This window comes from Dermochelys coriacea, chromosome 1 (genome assembly GCF_009764565.3).
Source record: "Dermochelys coriacea isolate rDerCor1 chromosome 1, rDerCor1.pri.v4, whole genome shotgun sequence".
In the NCBI taxonomy this organism is placed as follows: Eukaryota; Metazoa; Chordata; order Testudines; family Dermochelyidae; genus Dermochelys; species Dermochelys coriacea.
In genome coordinates, this window is record NC_050068.2 from 333,079,070 (window position 1) to 333,105,480 (window position 26,411).

Genomic DNA, 26,411 nt, shown 5'->3' on the forward strand with positions numbered 1-26,411 from the left:
TCCGGGGAGAGTCTTCTGGCCCTGGGGCAGCCTGCACCTCCAACTCCTCATTCCCGGCCCCACTCCACAGCCCACACCCCAGCCCTCGGCCCCAGATCAGAGCCCCCTCCATCACCCTGAAGCCCTCATCCATGGCCCCACCCCAGAGCCCGCACCCCTACACCCAGCCCAGAGCCCCCTCTTGCACCCCAAACCCCTCATCCCCAGACCAACTGCAGAGCCTTCACCCCCCCACACCCAAACCCTCTGCCCCAACCCTGAGCCTCCTCCCTCACCACAAACCCCTCATGCCCGGTCCCACCCCATGACCCCAGAGCCTGCACCCCCAGCCAGAGCCTGCACCCCAACCCTCTGCCCCAGCCCTGAGCCCCCTCCCACACTCTGAAGCTCTCGGCCCCATCCCCGCCATACATAATCTCCATATTGGTGCACATAACAAAATTCATTCAGCCCATGCACCTAAAAAATTAGAGGGAACACTGGATCCTGGCAGTTGACCCATGTGGGTTTTAAAAGATGCCACGTGATACAATTTCTAATGTCTAATTTGCTTTTTCAAAAAACCTAGGAAACTACACTCACAAAAACTATGCTGAAAGAATATTAGGATTGCCAAGTCAAGCACTCAATAGTTAGAAAATGTCAGAATTAAGGTTTCCTATACTATCTTACTTTAATTCCCTTGTGCATATGCATTATGATACTATTTTTAAATACATGCTTACATACTAATTCTTACACAGCCCTCTGGCTCATTAAGTATACAGGATAGATCTGCATGGGGACAAATCAGAACTGGCTGTTGTTTGTAGGACCTTCACCTTCTTAGTTGCAGAATTCGGAAGGTGTGGGAAAAATGAGGCAAGGAATTGCAGGAAGAGAAAGGATGGTCTCATGGTTAAGGCAGTGAAATGCTGCCCTGGAGAACCAGATTCCATCCCTGACTCTGCCATTGGCTTCCTATGTGATAGTTGGAATGTCACTTAAACCAAACTGTATACAGATGGTCACTAATTGTGTGAGTTCCTCATTATCTGGTGCCGGACCTGAGACCTTCAGGTCTGATTTACAGAAGTTCTGAACACTCACAGCTGCAACTGAAGTCAATGGGAGCTGTACTTTGAATAGATGAAGGAGTATATAATGCTAAGTATTCTAAATAATTAGATCCTAAACATCTCAAATTAGGTACTCAAAATTAATGGATACTTTTGTCCATCTCTCTGTGCTTCAGATCCCCAACTATAAAATGGGGATAATAATTTCTTCATCTCATGTGAAGATATATTAATCGATTGATTGTGAAGTACTGAAATACTATAATTATGAGCACCATAGAAAACCCCATGAGGAAATTAATAATTCTGTTTTCTGAACAATGAGGATAAATAGCTGCTCATAAAGTATGCTCCATCCATTCTGTGCATAGACTGAGGCAGTGGTGCTCTGGAAAAAATAGCATGTGATCATGTAATTAAATACTATATCACAACACATACACACCTGGTTGATGAATTGTACAGGCAACCTTAAGTGTGGCATTTCCTAATTTTTTTTTTAATTCTTGGCTTTACAACCTTAATGTTCTTCTAACATAGTTTTTTTTGAATCTAACATGCATGCACACACAATTTTCCAGTAAATTAATTATTACCTCTGAATCTTAGATGTAGTTAAAAATATATATGTTAATTATAGGGTTTGTCAAATTTACAATATATGTCAAAGCAGTATGTCAACAGATAATTACAGACGAGGACCAATTTCTTCACTAGTATTTAAGAAAAATCTGTAGCAATCTCCTGTGTTTAAAGCAAGCATATCAGGCCTGTGATACCATAAGCAGTTATGGAATGATACCAAAGGAAATAATGCATAAGGTAGTTTCCAGGAGGCAGAGCATAAGTGGATAAGGTGACCTCTATTTAAAGAATTCTTGACCAAACACATATGTTCTATATTGTTACTCAATACATGCTCTTAGGTTACTTAGGAAGTACTTTAGTTTTCAATGCCCTGAAATCATGTCTGTGTGGATGTATGCTCTGTGCTACTGCGTACTGCAGAACTGGCAACTACCATATCAACACCAATAGTAGAAGACATATGAATTACTAGCAGGTATTAGCAATGCTCTGATCATGCACCATTTTAAATCAATGGGAGTTTTTCCATTGACTCAGTAGGAACAAGTCCAAGGCCATAAAGAAAGACATGATTTTGGATAATGAAAATAGATAAGTTGAAAGGAAAAACTCTTGAGGTATTACCACCACTTGCAATTGGTACTTCAGTTTTATTTTAGGTTTGGTATTAAAAAATACTGCTGATTGTATTTCTTTTGTTCTCATATACAGTCATGGCTCTGGGAACTTAAATGGACGATCAGGCCTTAAAACTGATGAAAAGATCCCTCCCCGTCCCCCTGCTTTTTAGTACAGAATCGTTCCCCCAGACAAGGGCTGGAGCTGATATTTTAACAAAAGACTAAGTAAAGCCAGACAAGGTTTAGCTTGGTAGGGATTCTGAATGATATCACAGGCACTGATCATGATGATTCTGGTTATTAAATAATCTATATTTGGAATATTTTACAATTTGATGTTAACTATTCCTTTGAGTCATCTACTCTAGTATGCAGTGGAAGAATAATATCAAGCTAGAAATGTAGATCTAGACCTGGTATTCGAACTGAGGATTCCTACCTAGAAAACATTCCCTAAATTAATCATTTTAAAGTTCACTCCTTTTCTAAAGGTTTCTCCCCAGCTTCTGTGCTCATTATGTATAGCCTTTTTCCCCACAGAAATGCTTTTTTTGGTGATTCTGATTTAGAAGCAGTACAATGTGCTTTGCCCACACAGCAAAACCACAAGTGTATACAGCATGCTTAAAATAGGCTTTGAAGTTATAAACTGACACACTCAAATGCGGTTTCTTATAATAGTAAATGATGACTCACTACATAATTATTAGGAGCACATAGGTCAAGCAAATTGAAAAACTTCGTTAGCACAAAAATGTTTTGTGTTCTCACATCCTAATTTTGAAACTGGGAAGGGCAGTATTACATGAGGCAAAGTAATTTTTTTCAAGAAAATGTTCTAATGAACAATCAAGTACTGAGAGGACATTATAGTACAAATGTTTGCATGTGGAGAGAAAAAAAAAGGAACACTATCTGATATTCAGCTCTGCCCTACAAAATCAATTTCTTTTTTGTAAGAGAAGAGTGGAAAGATTAAATAGTCTCAGTCTGATTAATCAAGTTTCACAGAAATCTAAGAACCAAATTCTGTTGCAATACACTGAGCAACTATAGCCATACCATGGTGGTGACGAGGGAGCTAAGACCCAAAGAGAGCTATTCCTCCAACCTCAACACTCTGGACCCGGAATCATGCAGACCAGACCCGCTCTTTACTGACACCATGGCACATACGGCTTCAGCTCTATCCCCTTTCCTCTCCCCCCCTCCCCCGCCACGTGACCTCAAAGAAGAAAATCTGCAGGGAGAAGCTGGCCCAGAAACTCAGCCAGCATCAGAAAGATGCAGTTATAGCAGGGACCTTTGGGTATTGTTCATATCATCAATGGCAGACTGCTTTATTTCTGGTTTTTAGTATTCTTTCCACTCTGCAGACTGGCTGTTTGCTACAATTCCTGTTGTAACAATTTACAATGTAAACACTTAAGCCTCATTCCACCAGCCCTCCATGCTCACTTTCTTCCCCATCTCCCTTCAATGTACCTCTCTCCCTTCATCTGACCTCTTAGCCACTGCCCTCCCAAAAATCTACCTCCCTACCCTTGCAAAAAAACCCCAAAAAAACAAAAAAACCCAAAACCACAGACACCATGGAACTAACCCAATGTTTACTTGGTTTGTATGTTTCATCCTCTTCCCACTAATCCAGAGATGCCATGCTTTGTTCCACTCCATCTATGCTAGCTTATGTAAATGTAATGAACTAATTTCCATAAACTTGAGCTTATGGTCATTATACCCTCACCCTGCTTTGGGCAGTGGTGGGGTAGACAGATGTATGCTCAAGGAAGTATGTAAGTGGGTGGTTGCTAGGAAGTAGACTGGTTGCTGAGACATTGAAGGACTAGAGGACAGTTCCCAGGGTGGAGGATGCTGAGGCTACTGGGGGGCAGAGGGATCCATGAGGTATCTAGAGAGTTCTAGGGAGTAGTAGATGCTGGGACTATTTTGATATCTAAGGAGAGACTGTCTGAGGAGCAGGGCAGGGAGTCTAAAGGTGGTATGAGCCCCCTGATTGTGTGGCTGCTGCCTCCGGTGCTTTCTCTAGCGACTGCTGTCACCGACTCCTGGCTGCGCATTCCAGGCCCTGATCTAACAGGCAAAACAGCCGCCTCTAATGGATAAAAGGTGACACTACATGCAAAACACCTGCAGTTTTGCTGCCTCTCAGTTGGATATGTGCGAATCCAGCTAAGAAATGGGAACGTGTGACAGGGTTGAAAGATGCGTGGTATCTTGCTAGACTGTAAGCTCTTCTGTCTCTTACTTGTATAATACCTATCCCAATGGGGCAGCTGCTATAGTAATATTAATATAAAATTCATAATACATAAATACCCAAGAGTCAGAATATATACTTGCTGCAAAAGCAACATTAATGTTAGCTATATTTTGGCCAGCAATAGTCACCTGCAGGATTATCCAGTACAAGAGGGTGTGAGGAGAACCATTTCTAGGAAAGGTGTTCATGCACAAAAACATGTGAGAAGAGAGTGTCTTTGGATCTGCTTCTACATGGGAGGAACAAGGATTAGGGCAGATGACATCTATCCCGTATCTCCAAATTTGAAGGGTGTGTCTTTCATAAGAAGTCTGATCATTCAGAAAGCAAACTTTCACCCTTAATTTCGGTTAATTCTAAATTAGCTCCATAACGTCACTTTTATTAAATGCAGAGTCCAAAGGGTTCACTTGTTAATAGTGCTTCACAAGATATCAAATATAATTTTAAATGGATGCAATGCACCTAGCATCTGGGATAGTTACTTATACATTTAAAATGATAAATTACCTTAGAAATTTATGGCAGCTATGGATCTAACTCTGCATATATCTTGCAGAAAAAACCTGCATTGAGCAACACTGGCACAAAATTTCAATTGAACAAAGAAAAAAGATACAAGGTCAAAATGTCTACTTTTACTGAGGGAAGAAAGTTATAACGAAGAGAGAAGTTGCACATTTGTAAGACAGAGTGTTAGACCAGGAAAACAAGAGTCTTCAAATGTAGACTATAATTAGAGGCCAGCAGGCTGAAATAAGGAAACAAAGTAGACAAGACTAGTTTTCTATTAGATAAAACAATCAGTTTAGGTAAAATCCTCCACAGTGGACATCAACCTCTTCTTCAGGAGAGGAGACCAAGAGTCTGAAGGTCAAAGAATGATTGACAAAAATGGCTGTAGGGAGGGACAAAATTCAGGGTTATATTTAATTAATCTGAGCTACAATAAACTGAAGAACTGAACTAATTGAAGTACTTCATGTGTAAAAGCCTCCAGACTGCCCTTAGAACTGGTTAGTCCTTCCTTTTGCACAATACTAAAATAGTTCAATGCTCTAGCCAGCTGACAAATACCAGACTCATACAGGACTATTTGGAACTTCAGACATGGTAAGAAATATCCTATCTGGTCAGTTTTCTATTATGTTCATCTCAAATATGCCAGCACTAATTCAATCATTAATCTTTCAAAAGTAGCTATTATAAGCAAAAATATCTGCATAACGTTTTTGACAACTTCCATCCATATCACTTATCTAAGAATAGAAATCATAAACAATTTGGTTCTCCTGTAGCATTTGGTGACATTATAAACAAGTAAAAGAGTAATAGTGCAGGGAAGTACATTCCTTACACTACCTTTAGATGTTTGTGAGAATATATACTTCACACTTATACAGTGGCTTTTACATACCATGAAACTGAAAAACTGACCTGCTCAGCGTGACACTGGAAGTCTATGGCACAGCCTAGAATAGATCCCAGTTCACTTGACTCTTGAGTCCTATTATTAATCCTTATACCAAGCTTCCTTTCACTTTTCAACAGAGGAAAATCACCTGACCTTTTACCATAGTCTTTGTGACTAACTGGACAAAATAACTGTCACCTAATTTGTTTCACAAAGTATGTGCTATTTTTTTTTAAAGTCCACATATATTAATCCTATGATAACAATTATGTCCTATTAATGATTTAAGATCTGAACTGATTTAATTCATATTTTATTCAAGAATCATTTTCAACTCATCCATAATAAATGTATGTTGACTGGGCATTCGACACACTGATATTTTCCCCTCACTGATCACATTAAAAGTAATCATACTGAAATCAAGATATTATTGTGATGAAAATAAATTAAGATGGATTTTGGTACTGTGCTGTGGGCTGAAGGAGCCATCTTTAAAAAGAATACAGTAGCTGACATTTGCAAGTAACACTCAATTGTTACAAGTAGAAGACATGTGTTTACTATGCAAGTCACTTTACAAACATGAATGAAGTTTCCCAGTTCCCAAGTGAAATAGTCATGTATTATTCTTGTTTAATTTGCATGTAAACTGCAGCAAAAGGTGTCTTGTCCAGATCACATGTGAGTGAGCATCTAAGAGACTAGAAGCTAAGAAGCTTGACTCTCAGTTCCATAGTGTCTCTCTCTCTGCCACATGCACCCAATTCCCCAGTCCTCAAATTTGTCCTTGAACTTGATCCTTGATATCCTAGTCTATCCTATTTTAACCACAAGGGCAAATAGGACACAAATCCTTAAAGTGTACATTCTTATGAGGCTCCTATAACCAAGTTTTATTCAGAAAGTATACACTGCTAATGAAATTCATTCTGAATAATACAGCACTGCCAGAGAAAAATCTTTGCTTTCACAGATGATGTATAAATTGATGTACATTTGAAATTCTCTCTTTATATATACAGATCCAGAGGGGTAACGAAGATTTAAATCTGCAGTTCAATGTTACTTTCTTTTGGGGAGCATGGGAGGCAATTTAAATACAAATGAAATATTTAAATTGACTTTCCTCCTTTTATTACATGGAGTTCCAAAGTGACCCCTTCATCCCATCACCTGGAGTGAATATTACTTGCATTGCGAGCAAAACACGCAGGCAGCATCCACTAGGGCATCAGAAATGACAGCATTAAGACCAGAGCATGCAAAGAGCATCATCTTGGGACATGGAGGTAATTTTACCATTCATTTATCATTAGTACAAACGACTTATTATATTAATCTGCTGATCTTTACAGGAAAGCACTGTATGTACATTGTATCCAATATGTTCATATATATGTTTCTATATAGCCAAAATAGATGTTTCCCATTTATCACAAGGGACTCTCCCTTTTTATATATTTGTTCAGACCCAACCTCTTGATCAGTATGTATCTATGCTGTTTCCGGTGTAGGTGGGAGCAAAATACACTCATGTTGAGCCATACTGAAAATCAGCCAATAGGAGAGTGATTAGCACGTTTGAACACAAGTCATCATAAACAAAGCCTTGGCCCAGTGGTGCTATGCACTCATTTTCACAAAAGATAAAATATTAGGGAAATCATCTAAATGGTGAAAACACAACATTACATATGAGTCAGATCTAACACAAATTAATGACAAGTTTCAGAGTAGCAGCTGTGTTAGTCTGTATCTGCAAAAAGAAAAGGCGTACTTGTGGCACCTTAGAGACTAATAAATTTATTTGAGCATAAGCTTTTGTGAGCTACAGCTCACTTCACGGATGCATTCAGATAAATTTATTTGAGCATAAGCTATCTGAATGCATCCGTGAAGTGAGCTGTAGCTCACGAAAGCTTATGCTCAAATAAATTTGTTAGTCTCTAAGGTGCCACAAGTACGCCTTTTCTTTTTACAAATTAATGAGACATCTTATGACATACTTTGCAGGCTTCAACCACTAGGTGGCATTATAGTAAAAAGCTTTGCCTGACCTGGACTTACAGAGACCAGCATTTTACTTTTACACAGAAAGTTTTACACTTTGTCCTTTTCCCCCCTCCCAGTATAGCAATTAAAATCACAACTTTTTGCGAATGCCGTAAATTGCTTATTAAACAGACTCATTATTACTTTCTGTTGTGCACCATAAGGGCTGAAGGAACTGGCCCATTAAAATATAAATAATACAGAAGCCTCCACGTCTTGAACACAGAAGGGTTCATCGCGATGGGGAGGACAGAAAACCTTGTCTATTCAGCTGCGAAGTGCACATAAGTTACAAACAGAAGTCGATTCATTTCAAACGAATACTTTGGAAGTGTTTGCAATACTTGCAGATTACAGCCATAGGCTGAAATTTTACACAGTTGATAGTGCTGCCTAAATGTCTTCCTGACCTTCCAAGGACTGTATGATAGATGATATTCGCAGTGCTTGCCTATCTAAGTCATACTTAAATCTTAGCTCAGATTACACTCTCAGACCTCTTTCCTTGTCACTCCCTTAGTCACATCCCCTGTTGGTTTACTAATAGTTACTGTAGAATGCAGCCAGTCTAATCGGAATCCCTTTAGATGACAATTCACTGACTAAAAATGAATATTAAGCGAGAATCAGATTTTTGATGTGTATGAAAAATTAAACACGCTGACACCAATAAGTAATTCTTATCTCTGGGCCTGCTACAAGGGACAAATCCTATCTATTTAAAATACTGCAATGGGGATATCTGAATAAATCAAAATATTCCTCTGGGAATACTGAAAATTGAAAAAAATACAGTCAGCATGTTGCAGACCTAATATGATATTACTGCTGCTGATTTTTCAGTCTACTGAGCGTTGTTGCTATGCTACTCCTACCTCATGGCTAAAGCAGCTTGGTGACCCAGTTGTATCTATACATATTAAATGAGCAGGAGTGAAACAGATCTGATTCTATAAGGCTTTCCCCTTGTAACTAAATCCAGCTTTGCTGCTTTCTGTTTTGTGTGCAAAAAGAAAAGGAGTACTTGTGGCACCTTAGAGACTAACAAATTTATTAGAGCATAAGCTTTCGTGAGCTACAGCTCACTTCATCGGATGCATTTGGTGGAAAAAACAGAGGAGAGATTTATATACACACACAGAGAACATGAAACAATGGGTTTATCATACACACTGTAAGGAGAGTGATCACTTAAGATAAGACCCATAACTATTTCACATTTGGTGATAATGTATACCTTCAAATCAGCGGCACTGCGATGGGTACCCGCATGGCCCCACAGTATGCCAACATTTTTATGGTTGACTTAGAACAACGCTTCCTCAGCTCTCATCCCCTAATGCCCCTACTCTATTTGCACTACATTGATGACATCTTCATCATCTGGACCCATGGAAAAGAAGCTCTTGAGGAATTCCACCATGATTTCAACAATTTCCATCCCACCATCAACCTCAGCCTGGACCAGTCCACACAAGAGATCCACTTCCTGGACACTACGGTGCTAATAATCGATGGTCACATAAACACCACCCTATATCGGAAACCTACTGACCGCTATTCCTACCTACATGCCTCTAGGTTTCATCCAGATCATACCACTCGATCCATTGTCTACAGCCAAGCGCTACGATATAACCACATTTGCTCCAACCCCTCAGACAGAGACAAACACCTACAAGATCTCTATCATGCATTCCTACAACTACAATACCCACCTGCTGAAGTGAAGAAACAGATTGACAGAGCCAGAAGAGTACCCAGAAGTCACCTACTACAGGACAGGCCCAACAAAGAAAGCAACAGAACGCCACTAGCCATCACCTTCAGCCCCCAACTAAAACCTCTCCAACGCCTCATCAAGGATCTACAACCTATCCTGAAGGACGACCCATCACTCTCACAGATCTTGGGAGACAGACCAGTCCTTGCTTACAGACAGACCCCCAATCTGAAGCAAATACTCACCAGCAACCACACACCACACAACAGAACCACTAACCCAGGAACCTATCCTTGCAACAAAGCCCGTTGCCAACTCTGTCCACATATCTATACAGGGGATACCATCATAGGGCCTAATCACATCAGCCACACTATCAGAGGCTCGTTCACCTGCGCATCTACCAATGTGACATATGCCATCATGTGCCAGCAATGCCCCTCTGCCATGTACATTGGCCAAACTGGACAGTCTCTACGTAAAAGAATGAATGGACACAAATCAGACGTCAAGAATTATAACATTCAAAAACCAGTTGGAGAACACTTCAATCTCTCTGGTCACTCGATCACAGACCTAAGAGTGGCTATACTTCAACAAAAAAGCTTCAAAAACAGACTCCAACAAGAGACTGCTGAATTGGAATTAATTTGCAAACTGGATACAATTAACTTAGGCTTGAATAGAGACTGGGAATGGATGAGTCACTACACAAAGTAAAACTATTTCCCCATGGTATTTCTCCCTCCCACCCCACCCCCCACCGTTCCTCTGATATTCTTGTTAACTGCTGGAATTAGCCTACCTTGCTTGTCACCATGAAAGGTTTTCCTCCTTTCCCCCCCCTGCTGCTGGTGATGGCTTATCTTAAGTGATCATTCTCCTTACAGCGTGTATGATAAACCCATTGTTTCATGTTCTCTGTGTGTGTGTATATAAATCTCTCCTCTGTTTTTTCCACCAAATGCATCCGATGAAGTGAGCTGTAGCTCACGAAAGCTTATGCTCTAATAAATTTGTTAGTCTCTAAGGTGCCACAAGTACTCCTTTTCTTTTTGCGAATACAGACTAACACGGCTGCTACTCTGAAACCTGTTTTGTGTGTGTTTACATGCTGTCGGCTCTGTAACAGGATTTTAGGTTAATCCGAAGAATACCCGAACCAGAATAAGGGCAATTTTCTGAACTACAACTTATATTTTAGAAGATATTACTAATATTTATCACAGGCCATTTAGAGAATAAGAAGACACCATAGAGCACTTGCAAGTGTTAATCATCAGTAGGTTTCAGAGAACTGGAAAATTTGAGTGAATTCAGCAAACAGTGGAGGTTTGCCTTGCAGTCCTGACATTACAGAGAATAACAGAGAATAGAATAATAATTTCATGTTAAAGTTTAGGGTTCATATCATGTTATGCAAAAATCATGTTTTTTGTTATGTTTGCATGCAATTCAGAATAAAATCTTCAAGAGATGCTTCACATGCACAATACACATGCTATATCGTGATCTATAGAAACCTCATTCTTTCAGAAGCATCATATTTAAAATAAGACTCCACATTCAGCTACCTTAAACAGGAATATATGTTGAATGTACTTTATGTAAATTTATAATACTGTATCTCCTGATATTTGGCAATATAATACTTAGTTCTTCCTTTTCATGCTAAACATGCTTTGAAATGTTTTTTATGTAGAGAAGGCACATACATTACAGAAACATTTAACACTGTCTGGCATAAACATTTATTACAGAAGATACAATGAGAGATACCTATTGTACAATATATCAGTTAGCATAATGAACTCTCTCTCTGTTACATAGTTATTCAAGCAAAGACTGCATGAAATATTTAGGATTAATTCTGGGCCAAACTCAGTATGAATTTACACGGCTCTACTGATAATCTCCAAAAGTACAAAATCTGGATTGCACAGAAATCAATGCAAAACTACCACCTGACAAAGGGACCAACAGTTGGAATAAAGGGTAAGATTCTGTGCAGTGCCTCTTGGAATTTGTGCACAGAACTTACATCCCAGCGGCACAGGGGGATAATGTGGCTTTAAGTCATTTTTGTGCCTTTTTGATCCTTGGCTGTTTGTGAAACCTGGTGTAATTTAGACAGCCATGGGCACTTGTCTAAATTATGGCAGACTCCCCAGCCTGCCTTCTACAACCTGCCCCTCCTTTCCTAGTCCCTCTAGATTTATACCAGCATACATGGCAGTACAACAATCTGGCCAACTGTTTCAAAAACATCAAGAAACTACCAAAGAAAGAACTTGTTCTTCTTTTAGAAAACCGTAACTAATAAGAGAACAATCAACTCCTTGTATCAAAGTAGTGGTCCTTTCTCCACTGGAAATAATTATTAATGTTAAGACTAAATGAAGTAGCAGTAAAAAAAAATCTGGGAATTAAAAGTAGATGAACCTGGCAATGAACTTGAGGACTCCATACCAAATGCCCAGTCTCTTCTGACCTCCAAAACAAAGAATGTGTCAGTTGCCCCTGGAGCTTGCTTATCAGTGCACCTACAGCAAATGTGATGACAATCACTTTCATACACAGAACAAAAATCAGACAAGCCTGTACTCATAGACAAGTTAACTTTGAAATGTAGTTCAGTTCCAGTATCCTATTGAGGAAGAAGATGTCCAAAAAATGCATGAGATTGGCACTAAGATAATATGGATAACAGCTAGCAGGCCTCTGACTGGCAAGACTTCTACATTTAAAGTAGTTATGGAACTGGAAACAACAACTGGATTCACTGGGCAGTGGAAGCGAAAGGTAGATATACAGTCCCATTTTACACACTACTAATTTACCAAAGAGATGGAGCTTAGTCTGGAAATCATTGTCATTTAAGCAACTTGCAAAGTTGTTGATAGTGTTAGCTATAAGCAGGGACAATAGTAATCTGTGCTGCAACCCAAACCAAAAAAGAGTGAATGTGGTCTAGCTAGTCTACCAGAGTTTGAAATAGTTTCATTCCAGTTACACTGCTTAGCAACAAATATGTATTTTTAATAACCAGTCTAGTCCTAAGATCCTGATTTCTAGTCCTCAGGTTCTAATTTTATTTGATTTGGCTCTTTGTCTACTCTGATGTATTCCAGCTTAGTCAAATACAAAATTAGACAGATTTTGTTTTGAGGTCTTCTCAACTATGTTTTTCCTGCCCTTTTCCTTCAGTTTTTTTTTAATAAAAGAAAAAATATTAAACAACATAAAACAACAGTAAACCTTAGCCAAGATATTCAAAACTAAGAGCCCAAAATTAAGCTTCTAAACATACACTTAGGCATCTGCCTCATTTTCAGGGCTCTGAGTTTCCACTGCGGTCTACTAAACAGGCATTGAGGTCAGTTGAAGCTGTTGAATACTCAACATTTTTGAAAAATCAGGCAGGTGCCTAAATGTGCCTCAGAATTAAACTCTTGTTCTTTAACAACCTGGACCCTATCACTGCTCACAACTTGGAATTCCAGCTTTCAAGTGACATGGAAATGTACGGCTACATCTTCAGAAAGGAGCCTTCTCTTTTCAGGGACCATTTTGATTTGTGCTCAGAATTCACTTTGTGGGCACAAAGTTAGGAGCAAATTTTAAAGTCACCAATCATTCCTGTGAAAAAAGGGGGAGCTAGTACTTATTCCAGACAAAAATGTAGCCCTTAATATCTAGCTCTAGGGATTAGAGAGGAAGCTGCTAGAGTGTACAAGGAATAACAAAATGGGAAGCAGAGTTACATGATTTTAAGGCACCCCTCACATGCTAAAGCTAAAACCAAATTGGTAGGCCTGTACTAATGCTTCAGGACCAGTAAATATTTCCAACCACTGGTCCTGGACCAGTGATCATTACGGAAAGAAACAGCAAACTCTGCACATGGTCTATGCGACTCATTTTCTTAGTTCTGAAAAAAAATACTGTACTGGGGCAATCAAATTTTTTAAACTTAGCAGGCTTTATTAATTTTTTAAACACAACATGCAAGATGCAAACCAGTAATAACTTAATCCCCAAATGCTTCATAATACAATTTCTAGTTCTTCAGGGTTCAATTTAAATGGCATGCTAGGACTGAGCTGCTAAAACATACACTTATGTTCACTGGGGTTTTTTCTTGGCTTTATGCAGTAGCATCTTATTGGTCTGAAATCAACATCTACAATATTTTTTAAAATGCTTTCTTCTCTGTGCTGCACGCAGCTCCCATTAACATAAATTAATATTATGTGCATATATCAACAGGTAAAATGAGCCCAGGGCCTCATTCTTTCTTCCCAGATTCTATGTTCCAGGCAAGACAGTAACAATAAGAGTATTAAAGAAGCTTTTCCAAGGTATTACTGTTTTGTGTACGGGGAGAATATTTTAAGTTAAATGTTGATTCTGTCTGTCCATGAAATGCCCGTCACTCTGACAGCACAGTAATAGTCAAAGTTCAGCTCTGTTTGGCGTTTCATTCAGTACAACCTATGTCGATGGACTACTTGGTTGGTTTATGCTACAATACATGAACGCAGTACATTATAGGAGAGTGTTGCTCAAAGTGCTAAGGAAAATAAGGAGTTTAAATAAATATATTAGGACCAAAAGATGGTATAGATGGAAATGGTAAAATTGTTAAAAAATGCTGCAGCAAAGATAGAAGCGTTCAATAAATATTTCTGTTCTTTATTGGGAAAGAAGCAGGATGATGTACTCGTATCCTATGAGGATGATGAGGTACTTTCCAGTCCTTGAATAACTAAAGGAGAACATTAAACAACATCTGCTAGAGATAAGCATTTTTATATTAGCAGGCCCAGATAACTTGCACCCAAAAGTCCTAAAAAAGCTGACTGAGGAGATCTGTGGCTCGCAGATGTTAATTTTAAATTTAGAATAAAGAAGAACTGTGAGAAGACTGGATGAGTGCTAATGTTGTGCCTACTTTCAAAAACGGCAAGCAGGATGAGCAGGGTAACTATAGTCTGGGTTAGCCTGACACATCAGTCTCACGTGAAATAATGGAAAAGCTGATAAAGGATTAAATTAATAAAGAAGTAAAGTGTAGGAATATATGTAATGCCAGTCAACATAGTTTTATGGGAAATAGGTCTCCAATAAATCTGCTGTCATTCATTGATGAGATTACAAATTTGCTTCATAAAGGTAATTGTGCAGATGCAAAATGTGTAGACTTTTATAAGGCATTTGAATCAATACCACACAACATTCTGATTACAAAATTAGCACTACACAATAACAATAAAGCACAAGTTAAATGGATTAACATCTGGATAACTGACAGGTATCAAAAAGTAGTCGTCCATGGGGAATCATCATTGAAGGGGTTGTTATTTGTGGAATTCTGCAGGGATTGGCTCTAGGCCTTGACACTATTCAACATTTTAATAAGTGATCAGGAAATAAAGGTAAAATCACTGCTGATAAAATCTGTGCATTGCACAAAGATTGGTGAAGTGGTAAATGTTGATGAGAACAGTGCAATCATACAGAGCAATCTGGAACACTTGGTAAGCAGTGTCCTTTAAAACAAAACACATTTTACTGCAGTCCAATACAGAGTTATACATCTAAGGAGGAGGAATATAGGCCATACCTACAGAATGAGAGATTATCCTGGAAAGCAGTGACTCTGAAAATGATTCTGAGCCCATAAAGTATAAGCAACTCAACATGATTTCCCAGTATGGTGCTGTGGGAAAAAAAAAAGGGCCAGGGTGATCCTTGGATGTATAAAAAGGGAGTAGGAATAGGGAGGAAATTGTATTTCTGTATACTGGATCTGCAAACCTATTGAAATTATATTTAAAAGTTTAGATGTTTGTTTAAAACTTTTACAGCAATATTTGAAAAACAATTTTTTTCAAAGACAATCCCTCCCAATGCAAACAAAAAATACTTATTTAATTAAGAGCGGTGTATATCTTGTCTTAAACATAAGGGCTCCGATCCAGCACCTATTAAAGTAAATGAGAGGGGTTTCACTGATTTCAGCAAATATTGGAAAAGTCTTTTCCCACCGAGCAGTCTTAGGGTTAAATCCACACCTGGAATCAGGGCTACAGCTCGACTGATATCACTGGAGTTCCATCCAGGTACTTATGGTCTGAATTTGACCAACTGACTTTTAAACTTCTTGCATAGATGAAGGCTATTAGAATTGTCTTTCCATGGCCCAATTTAAACCGCTGCTTCTAGGACCTCCCTCATCCTCTCGCTTAAAAAAAAACAACAGAAAAACCCCACCAATTTTTCCTCACTCTCTGCTTCTTTCCAGGACGTAATTTCTCTCTTCCCTTTTTACTCTGAGGACCATCTCTTTGCTTTTCCAAATCAGTGACTTCTGATTGCTTCCTACTTTCTCACCTGTCAGACCTCTCCCATTCAGCTGCCCAGACTTATCCCTCTGCTGTCAAGCCTTCCTCTCTCAGTCCATTTCATTCTTACCAGTCGACCACCTTCTGCTACTTCTTGACCTCAGTGTTCCACCTTGGTATCTTTAGCAACCCTCCGCCTCCTCTCAAACAGCCTTGTTATTTAGAATGTTACAACATCACAGAAACTTGGGTGATTCTCTAGAAGCTCCATGGGACCACTGCTACCTAAGTAACTATGCTAAGGTTTTCCAAGATGCCTCAGAGAATTAGGAGTCAAATGCTTATTAAAATTCAATGGGAGGTAGATGACTATCTCCTTTTAAGATTCCAGCCTACAATCTGATTGACTGTATGAGAGGGCTGGGAGGTGTATTGTTTTAAAACAATTCTGCCCCCAACCTGCCTCTCACACATTTCCAAACCACGGCATAATAGCTTTCAAAGCATGATTCTATTATCCCTAGCACGCTCATAATATTTCATTTCCAGTACCTAAACAGTAAATATTTGGTTGTATTTTTATAAAGGGTAAGTGATTCTAAGCAGCCCTACAGCTTCTGACCTTTAACATGTCTGTTGTTACCAGTTAGTGTTTTCCTATATTTTTACCCTCTGCAGGCTTCAAGTTGAAATACACTTCTCCAGAAACCACAGCCTACCCACAATCATAAACAAATTATACTCTCTGTGTCAACATTTGCAACCAAATCTCTAAATCATAGCGTTCTGGGATTGAATTGCTACCCCTATCATCTACCACTTACTGCTATCAAAGCATATAACTGGATTAGTGGGAAAATGGCTTTATTACTCATACATTTAAGCTCTTTCTAACAGCAGGTTTCCTTTCTGCAACAAAGCACAGCTCTTCAGATAGCAGAAATGCAAATCCCAGAGGAAATTATGACATATTAACCCTTGACAGTCTTTACATGACTTAAATAGTTCAGGCAGCCCTTTCTCCCTGGAAATAAATGCAAGGACTACATTAACTATGTAGAACTAAGGTGTTTAGCACATGCAGTTTTAAGCTTTTTGTTCACCAGGATTTCTACATAAACCTAGCATGACTGATTAAATCACACTGTTCCACTTCTTAGAGCTGACTGACATGACCCTAAATCCCAGTCTCTCAGGTGTGGGCATGAATAGCTACATGAGGGTTTTGTGGGGCAACATCTTGGCATAGTTTAGCTTTAGAACAGAGATCCGGATAATTTAACATCTCATTGCTAAATACTGCTGTGATTATTAAATTTCTCAAGCTGTAAAATATTGTTACTTTCTTGGCCAAAAGATACAGAAGGAAAAAAAGCGTAACTGCTGATAAAGGGAAGTCACACTTCGTAACTGTAATTCTTCAAGATGTACAGTCCCTACCTGTATTTCACCATGGTTATGCATGTACTCCATGCACCTGAGACCAGAGATTGGTGGTGGTCCCCAAGGCTTTGGGTACCTTTGATGTCAAATGCAGGATGGTACCCCTTTGGATGGACAAGTCTGGAAGTAGGAGGTTCTCAAAATCTCTGTCTAGACAGAACTCTCTAGGTGAGGAAAAGATGGTTCCACCAAAATATCCCAACTCTCTAGAAGATTTGATCCAGTTCTATTGGTAGTGCCATTGGTACCAGTATCAGAAAGCAACAGTTAGTAGATGGAATGGTAGATGAACTGCTCCCTGGTGTTAGAATCTCCCTGGTGAGGGTAGGCCACTCGGGGGTGGAAGTGGGGAATGTTAGTTCAGGAGAAGCAACTATCCTCTGGTGTGGTGTCATACATTGGAGTCTTAGAAAGGCTGAGTCTTGTTGCCCTGCACCACTGGAGACAGTGTGAAGGAACTCTCAGTAGTCAGTGGTTCCTCCTGAGGTGGTGGTGGTGTTACTAGTGATGGAGACTCCAACTGCATGGTTAACATCAGTACTGATGGTTTGTGGGCCTGCAGATCTCAGTGCTTTGCTTTAGTCAGTACCGAGGTTTGTGTTGATGATGATGGGGGGAGTGGTGCTGAAGTAGCCTTGCTCCTGTGCCCTTTTTGATCATGGTCTTGAGGCTTAAGAGGACCCAAGTCCTTGTGTCCTGGGCAGAAAGACTTGCCCAACTTGGATGGAGAAGGATCCCTTCTCTTACAAGGTCCAGGAGGAAATCTATTCTTATGTTTATGAGAGTCACTCTTATTCTTGTGAGAAGGCCAAGATGAAGGATCCTTCATGCTAGTCGTTCCCACTCCTGAGTCAGACATCAAGCTATGATGAGCACACTTGATGTCTCAGGCCAATGTACAGGGTCTGGATCTGACTGAGGGCTCATGGTATATTCCATTAGATGCTTCTGAAGCCAGAGCTCTTGCGCCTGCCACATTTGGCTGGGAAAGAAGAGGCAAATACTGTTCTTAAGAGAGATATGAGCTTCTCTGAGGCAGTAAAGGCAGCGCTGATGGCCATCGCTGACTGAAAAGGGGTGGAAGACAATTCTTAAAGCCTGGGCACAATCTAAATCCTGCGCCAGGGGACTGGAGGATTCCCTGGGGTGGGGATTGTTACAGTGTTTCCACCCCACACAAGGCCTGAAGGGGTTAAGGTGGCCAGCTGGGCCAATTAACTGCCCAGGATGCACCTGGAGGAGGAACAAGGGAGTAGGGGTTAACTGGATAAGGCTTATCTGGATGGGAACAGGAGAGGCCTGTATAGAGCCCAGGAGCTGAGAGCAGCTGGGCTGCTGCAGGGAAGTAGTCTGGGAAGTGGTCACGCTCTGGGAGAAGGGAGATGTGTTTGGAGCTATAGAGGCAAGTAGCCCACAGTTACTCCCTGGGAGGAGGGAGTTTGCGTCTGGTGAACCCAGAGAAGGAGGGAGAGCCAGATGGTAAGGAAAGGCTCAGGGGAAAGTCAGAAAGATTCAAGATGGTGCAGAATTTGGCTGCTGATTAGAAGGCCCCGATGGAACCCTGTGTAGAAAGTGGGCTTGGGTTCCTCTACCAGCCACCGGATGAAGTGGCTCCATGGAGCAGTGAACAGAAAGCTGCCTAAGACTGCTGGTAAGGAAAGACTTTGATACCCCAGAAGGGGGAAGCACACATAATGACCTAGCCAAAGGGCTGAGTCATGAAAAGGGAACACCCTGAGTGAGAGGGGGAGAGAGAGAGAGAGAGCGGCAGTAGGGCACACAGCAAGCAGCAAAAAGGGGCCTCAGGTCTGGAAAGAGCTGATTCACCAGAGTGGCCTGGTGGAGGTGCCAGCTGCCATGAGTGGACCCCATGATAGGGGAACTATGAAAACCGCTAACAATAACTACTAATATAAGCTTTCAAATATCAAGAGGAAAGAATGTCAAAGAAGATCAATTCCAGGAACTGGAAGATTCAACTCACGCCATAAGGCAATAAGAAAGAAGTGAAGAGGCTTTGGTTCCCATTGCTGCTTATACTTTCAGTATGGAGTATAAGGAGAGCAACTGGGCAGGCACAGACCACGGGAAGTACAGATGGGAAGAATTAGATTACATTGGGCTTAGAAAAACAAATCACTGACCCCACTACTCTTTAACTGCATAAACCATCAGATTTTTCTGTAAAAAGGAGAAGAAAAGCAAGTGAACAAAAAAATGTTTAAAATGGAAGAATCCCCTATTCAATTAAAAGTAAAGCTGAGGCAGCACCTCCTGCTAAGAGTCTGCCATGTGCTGAAGTTATATATGTAATTTAAAACAATCTAGTTTTATTTATCTCCATTTTTGTAGTTCGTTTATTTTTTGTGTTTCACTCTGGTAAGCTATTAGATAGTGGTAACCAGTTTAAGTGAAACAAAAAGTAAACAAACTATTAAAATCAATAATCACCACAGTAATTAACGTCAATTTTGTGTTGGGTGAATGCCACCTAAATTTATGTTATATAAAAAATACTTATAGTGTACAATTTTATTCTCATTGTCATCATTTATATATATTTAGTGCCATGCTGTCAGTGTTTGACTTGGCTTTGAGATTTTGGCTGGGTTGTGGAAAAATTAAAGAAAGTAAAAATAATATAAAAAATAAAAACATCATTAAAAACAAAATATGACTGAACCAAAGTTGTTCTATTTTTACTTCCGTTGCCTGAAGAAAACCTTGTGGCAGTAAAATCATTTCAAACTTGCTTTCCTATTTGTGGCATACACATCCCATTTTCTTGTCACAGAAAGGAAAATGTCATAGTTGAAATTCAATCTTGTTTTACAACTGCAATCCAAAATAGGGTTTTAGACACTTAAAAATATATGCTATAAAAACTGAATTGTGATACTCAAAAGATACAGCCTATTTTTAAACGGTATACGTACACAACACCACCACCACTTTCCAAACTGCAGTGTAGAAAAATATTTAAAAGATGTCATATTCTGTTATGCACAGATCTGTGGGCCTTGAGTTCCCATGAGTATGAATGCCCTAAGACAAAAACATCCTTGACTTCCGTAATGAGGTCTCTAAACACTAGCACACGCCACAGAAGCATCACAAATGTTCACTGTATTAGAAAATATATTGATATTTTGCAGGTTATAATTCAACTGCTGAGGTTACTGCGAAAGCATTCAAATGGTATTTAACTCCTTTGATGTGATGAGTCCTAATTTTCATACAGTACTGGATCTTGCTTGCCTAGCTCATTTGAGTAATGCGAGGAGGATTTCCCAAGTATTCAAAAGGATATATGAGCAACAGAAAAAAAACCAGTTGCTTCACGTTAAAAAAAGTTCAAGAAAAAAAACAGAGCATAAGTTCCCTTATGTACGTGACTGTGCATGTATGTTCATGTACACATATTTCAGTAGGCACTCTGGTCATGCTGGATATAGTTAAAGTTTGGTCATGCCTACGGCTGGGAATGGTATTCATAGTGAACAATGTTCGTCATTCCAAATTATTCAACTAATACTTCACGCAAATAAAATTTCCATCTATGAACTCCTCATGAGTTTCCCATGTGTATTTGCTATTCATTATTAGTTGTGCATGTTTGGAGCGTAGGCTACAGAGATCCTGGATCAAGGCAGGACCTGAGCTAGGTTCTCCGTTGTGGTCAGGCAGGAAGCCTGGGAAACAGGCCAGAGGGGCTGAGGGGGAAAGTCTGGAGAGGTCTTAAACAGAGATTAGGAGGAACCTCATTGTGTGGGTCACCACCATAGCCAAGCCATTAAATGGCAGGAACTTGTATAGTCCCTTCCCCTAGCAATGACATGATAGATTGTAAACGCATGAGATAATGCAACCATCTCAATTTGTCCATTCATTTCCATCTAAAACCACTCAGCCTAACACAAGCTGAATAATTAAGGAAACTCAAGCTTTGAAGTCTGCCAGACATAACCAACCGAGGATAACCTAAAGGTACCATAACTTAGTAATTTTGAACACTTAGGTTGCTAAGACTATAAAGTTCTTGTCTAAAGCAGCAGGAAAAAATGAACTTGGGACCAGATCCTCAGCTGCCAAAAACTGGCATAGCTCCACTGAACGCAATACACCATGCTAATTTACACCAGCTGAGGATCTGGCCCTTTTCTCTTAAACCAGAGAAGATCCAGAAGGACCAAAGAATGAGATTTCAATTCACTTTGGCAGGCATCACCATTTACATTAGTGAAAAGTTTTTTCTGCTTTAATAAACAACTGAGCATGAGGTATTTTCCACTGCAGTTCAAACCAAAGAAAACTCTCTAATTCAATATTATGAACTTTAAGGCAGAAAATGTCACTTCCATTAAAACTTCCTTCCTTCCTACTAGAAGAGAGGGCTAACTAGACTGAGAGATAAAAGATGAAGCAGTAAATAGTGTTCAAAGAGATTTTTGATAGTGTTATTTCAGGACTTTCTCTCTGTAGCCTGGTTATAATTTATCAATAGAAGTTGAAAATCATCTCCAAAATCATTACATAGTTACTCACCACACATGCAGTCTCTTGGCTTTAAGGATCTGTCAGTGCTTCCATTCTAAATTCCTATATTCAGAGTTGTATAGTTCAGTCATAAAAAAATAAAAATAAAAAATGTTCCAGGCTAAGCCATGGTATTCTAGGGTTCCCCTCTTTTTAAAAACAAACTACACCAAAATAATCTATTTTCCCATCACACAGGTTTGCAGTTCAGAACTTGGCATATCGAATCCCAGGCAAGAGCTTGAAAAGCAATGCTAGTCCAAGAGACTGTTTTAAATTACAATATTTCTTGAATGTACAGATTTAGGAACAAAAGCTAAAGAAATCACAGTAACTGTAATTTTTTGAGTTTACTGCCTCTGCCCAGGCATACATTTTGGAGATATACCTCCTCCGCAAGCCTTTATTATCCTTCCAGAAAACTATGTTCATGCCAGTCCTCCAGTTCCAGATACACATGGATGCAAGGAAACCTGAAGAAAATAGCAATTACTACCAATCAAATGGCAAATGATCCTGGTGCTGTACACAGGCTGAAGAGTAAGACTTTGTATGGGTAGCAACTGTTGCCTACATAGAAATAAAGGCCCTCTTGTGTGCCAGTTTGATTGCAATGTGAAAACAAGCAACTTTTAAGCCAGAAGTCCAGAACAAGTATTAAGAGGCAAGAGCAGGAATGATGGAATCCAGGGTCAGCATGTTGAACATTAACTTCCTGGTGTAATAGGTCAATTTCTGAAGATTCATAATGGAGCAAAAGCCATCTTTGGTTTTCAGCACGAAGAAATACCTTGAATAGAAGCCTCTCCCCTCTGTAGCACTGAGGCAATTTCATAGATTCTAAGGCAAGAAGGGTCCACAGTGATCATCTGGTCTGACCTCCTGTCCTACACAGATCATAGAACTTCTGTAGCCCCATTCTTAGGACAAAATCCACCTTTGCATTGAGATTCATCTGATGAGAGGGATACTTGCCAAGGAATTAGGAAGGATAATTCAGATACAGCATGAGGTGGAATTTGATGAAATAGCTGAACTGAATAATCTTTAGCAGTCAATAATTCACAACAATTCCACTCCCTTCTGCAAGGAAACAAAGCAGATGGTCTGCAAAAGGAAGAAAGGAGCGTCAGGAAAGCCACATGCAAGCTGGTTCTAGGCTATCAAGTAATACTTTAACACTCAAGACTAGCAGATGAAACAGATGCATGGGCAACTGACATTGCAGCTGCCTCTGTCTGGCACGTTTCTCTTTACCTAGTCTTCTGTTGTCAAGAGTGGGGTTTCTGGACATAAGTACAGAAACCATCAAGTGAAAGGTGTTGTGTCTGATAAACGAAGATGATGTAATGCTTCCTTTGCTCAGGCTGTATGAACCATCCCTCCACTGACCTTGCAATGGACCTGGTTTGCTTTTTGTCTCATTTGCTCAAGGGTCCTCTTCACTATACCCCCCTCCACACACACACACACACACACACACTAATGAGAAGATGTATAACTCAGCTCTTTGCCTCAATTAAGTGAGAGCGTGGAGAACTTAATCCAAAAGTAAAGATGACAGATGATATCTGTCGTAACTGCCCTAACAGAAGTGTCAGAGCATAGGATACTTGCTTTACTCTACATCCCCCTAAGACAACCTCTACTTATGCTCCACTGGCAAATGATCTAAGCAGTGGAAGCATCTCATAACAAAGCTGAAAGAGCTATCCTGGCCTGGTAGCTGTCCATATAGATCTGCAATTCCAGAAGAACAAACCATCCTTCCTTAAAAAGTTATTCTTCTTTGGCACTTTACCAGACAGGAAGGAACAACCTGGTTAGAAGCCCTTCATCATCTTTATAGCTGCTAAGACTACCAAGGTGTAAAAGTGGTTGAAGAAATTCTGGAGTCTTTGCCAAGATATGGGAGATAGGCAATCAGCTTTCCTTGGTGCTGCAGGAGCTAATCCTAGGCATGTCCAGTTATTTAATCAGAAGAATATTTTTTCTTAAGTATTCCTGGGGGAATTCTGTGCCACTGTGCAAGTGCAGAATTCATGTCCCCTTCAGATTTTTTTTCTCTCCAGAAAATATATTCTGCCAGAGAGGAGCTGCAGTTACACCTTTCTCCCACCTGGTGGTGCCAGAACAGAGAGCAGCCAGTTTACTGGCAGTAGCAGTCAGCAGCCAGCTGTGGTCCTCACAGTGCCCTGCCCGTGGAGTCAGGTTAGGATGCATGGGATATGGGGAAGAGGGAACAAACAAAACAGGGGACATGGAGCTAATGAGGGGTTACAGACTAGGATTCAGAAGGGCTAGTGGGGGGGGAAACAGACTGGGGTAGGGGGGAAGTGGGGGTGCAGGGCCACATGGGAATAGGGAGCAAGGAGTGCAGGGCTACATGGGGACAGTGGAGGGGGATGTCTGAATGGAGGTGCAGGGTCACATGGAGACAGAGGCACATGTGCCTAAATAAGAGACTAGGGGTCAGCCAGGATCTGCATGGGGGAGACGCCCCAATTCCTCAACAATCCCTCCCACCTCCCCCAAAAACCTATACTTCTCCCACCAGCCCCCACCAACCCTCCAGGTTCATTCCCAGAAATTACTTCCCTCTTCCTCAGCTCCTCCATTACTCCTGACTCCCCAACTCTGGGATTTCTTTCCACCCCACGTAGGCCATTCATATGGAGATCATTGGGTATTGGCTTCCAGCTTTTCAGTCCTGTCAGCACTGTGTAGGAAACTCATTCCATGAGTCTTTTGGTGAAGTGTTGGTGAATGATGATGGTGAGATACTGGGGTGGTGAAAACTGTTAATACCAGTAGATTGTCCATGCAAAAACGTTTAATGTTTAACCTGTGGCGCATAGTAGCAGGATGCACACTCTGAAATGTCACAACCTTTATCCAACAGAGAGCCGAGGCTCGACGGCCAGAGGGTGCTGTGTCTGCCCTGCAGAGCCTGCTAACTCGGCTATGTGGTTCTTGTCATTGTCCAAAGAGGGTCCTCCACCAGGCACTTGAGGCTTGATAGTCATTGATCCATATTATGATTCTTTCAGCCATTTAAGCTCTGACCGTTCACCCAGACCATTAATTTCTAGATTAAACAATGCACTCTTAACCGTTTGTCATGATGTACCATGAACTGCATTAAATTATACCAGCTGAAATTTAGTCTGTTATACACAGGTATAGATGACTAAACAAGTTGAAAGTTAGTGGAGAATCAACTCCTTACCCTCATCTTATTATTCTATCTCAAATAAGCAGCTCTCATATTTTCCACTACTGAGGATGGAAAGCATATGATGATCTCAGTAAAAATTGCACATGCAGAACAAATGAATGATGTTCAATAGAGAGCAACAATGTGGATTAGAAAAGAGAATTTTGCTCTAATAAACCAAAATTTTCTTAAAATTAAGCTTTCTTATATCATGGTAAAAAGCAAACTTTGCCTTGCAGAGTCATGGATCCGCCAATCACTTCTAATTTCAAATCCACGTCTCAAAGTTTCAATGCCTTTCATTATATTTAATAAAATGTTTGCATCACATATTTCAGCTTGGAAGTACTGTGTGTCAGTTTAAGGCACAACCAAGTACTCAACTCTGGCCCAGAAAAGAGCCTCCTTGTATCACTGCTGCCAGTACCAGTTACTGAAATAATTGATACTCACTGAAACTACATTCACAAAATCATCATCTGACAAGGTTTCTAGCATCTCAATGACGGAGGTTCGGATCAACTTCAGCGTCAGTCCACTAACACTCCCACTCCTGCATAACAGAGAAAATTTAAAAAATGGATTGAAGGAGTTCAGTTGAAAACATACAGTGGAACTAGATTTTATAAACTGGCTCCCATATTTTCATAATCAAGATTGCTCCAGAAGTGCTTACTCAGCCCCAAGTCTCACCTTTAAGAGTTGCTCTGCAATGGCAGTACTTGCTACAGAAAATAAAAAGTTCCAGGGTTGGTCTCCAAGGCATAACTTTGTGGCTCAGAGGAATAGTTTTGTCACCTGACCCATGACCCACAGTGACACATCCTTTCCTCATTTTCAATTCATGATTGCCATGAGAATTTATCACATGCAAATTGTATGTTCTCTAAAAATTCTTCTACTCTCTTCTATTCAGTCAAGGGGTTACATTGTCAGGGATCTAAATTGCAGCATGTTTGTTTCAGGGCAAAGCTCAAACCTTTGGAGGGAGGAAGGGGTGGAATTGGAAATGCTGATAAAACACACCTCTGCAATAAAGCAGTATTTGACTACATTTAAAAGCATCAAATGCAATCTCTCCAGTGAGGCAAAGAAACAATGAATAGATTTTTTTTCAGTATAAAGC

The 26,411-nt window shown here is 40.1% G+C and overlaps 1 protein-coding gene across 1 annotated transcript in view; it reads right to left on the reverse strand.

Annotated features, from left to right (window-relative positions):
* CACNA2D1 (calcium voltage-gated channel auxiliary subunit alpha2delta 1) overlaps positions 1–26,411 on the reverse strand; it is a 682,696-nt gene that overhangs the window by 152,823 nt on the left and 503,462 nt on the right. The window contains 1 exon segment of the mRNA XM_038369134.2: positions 25,739–25,838. Within this exon segment, the coding sequence (XP_038225062.1) occupies positions 25,739–25,838 (100 nt within the window).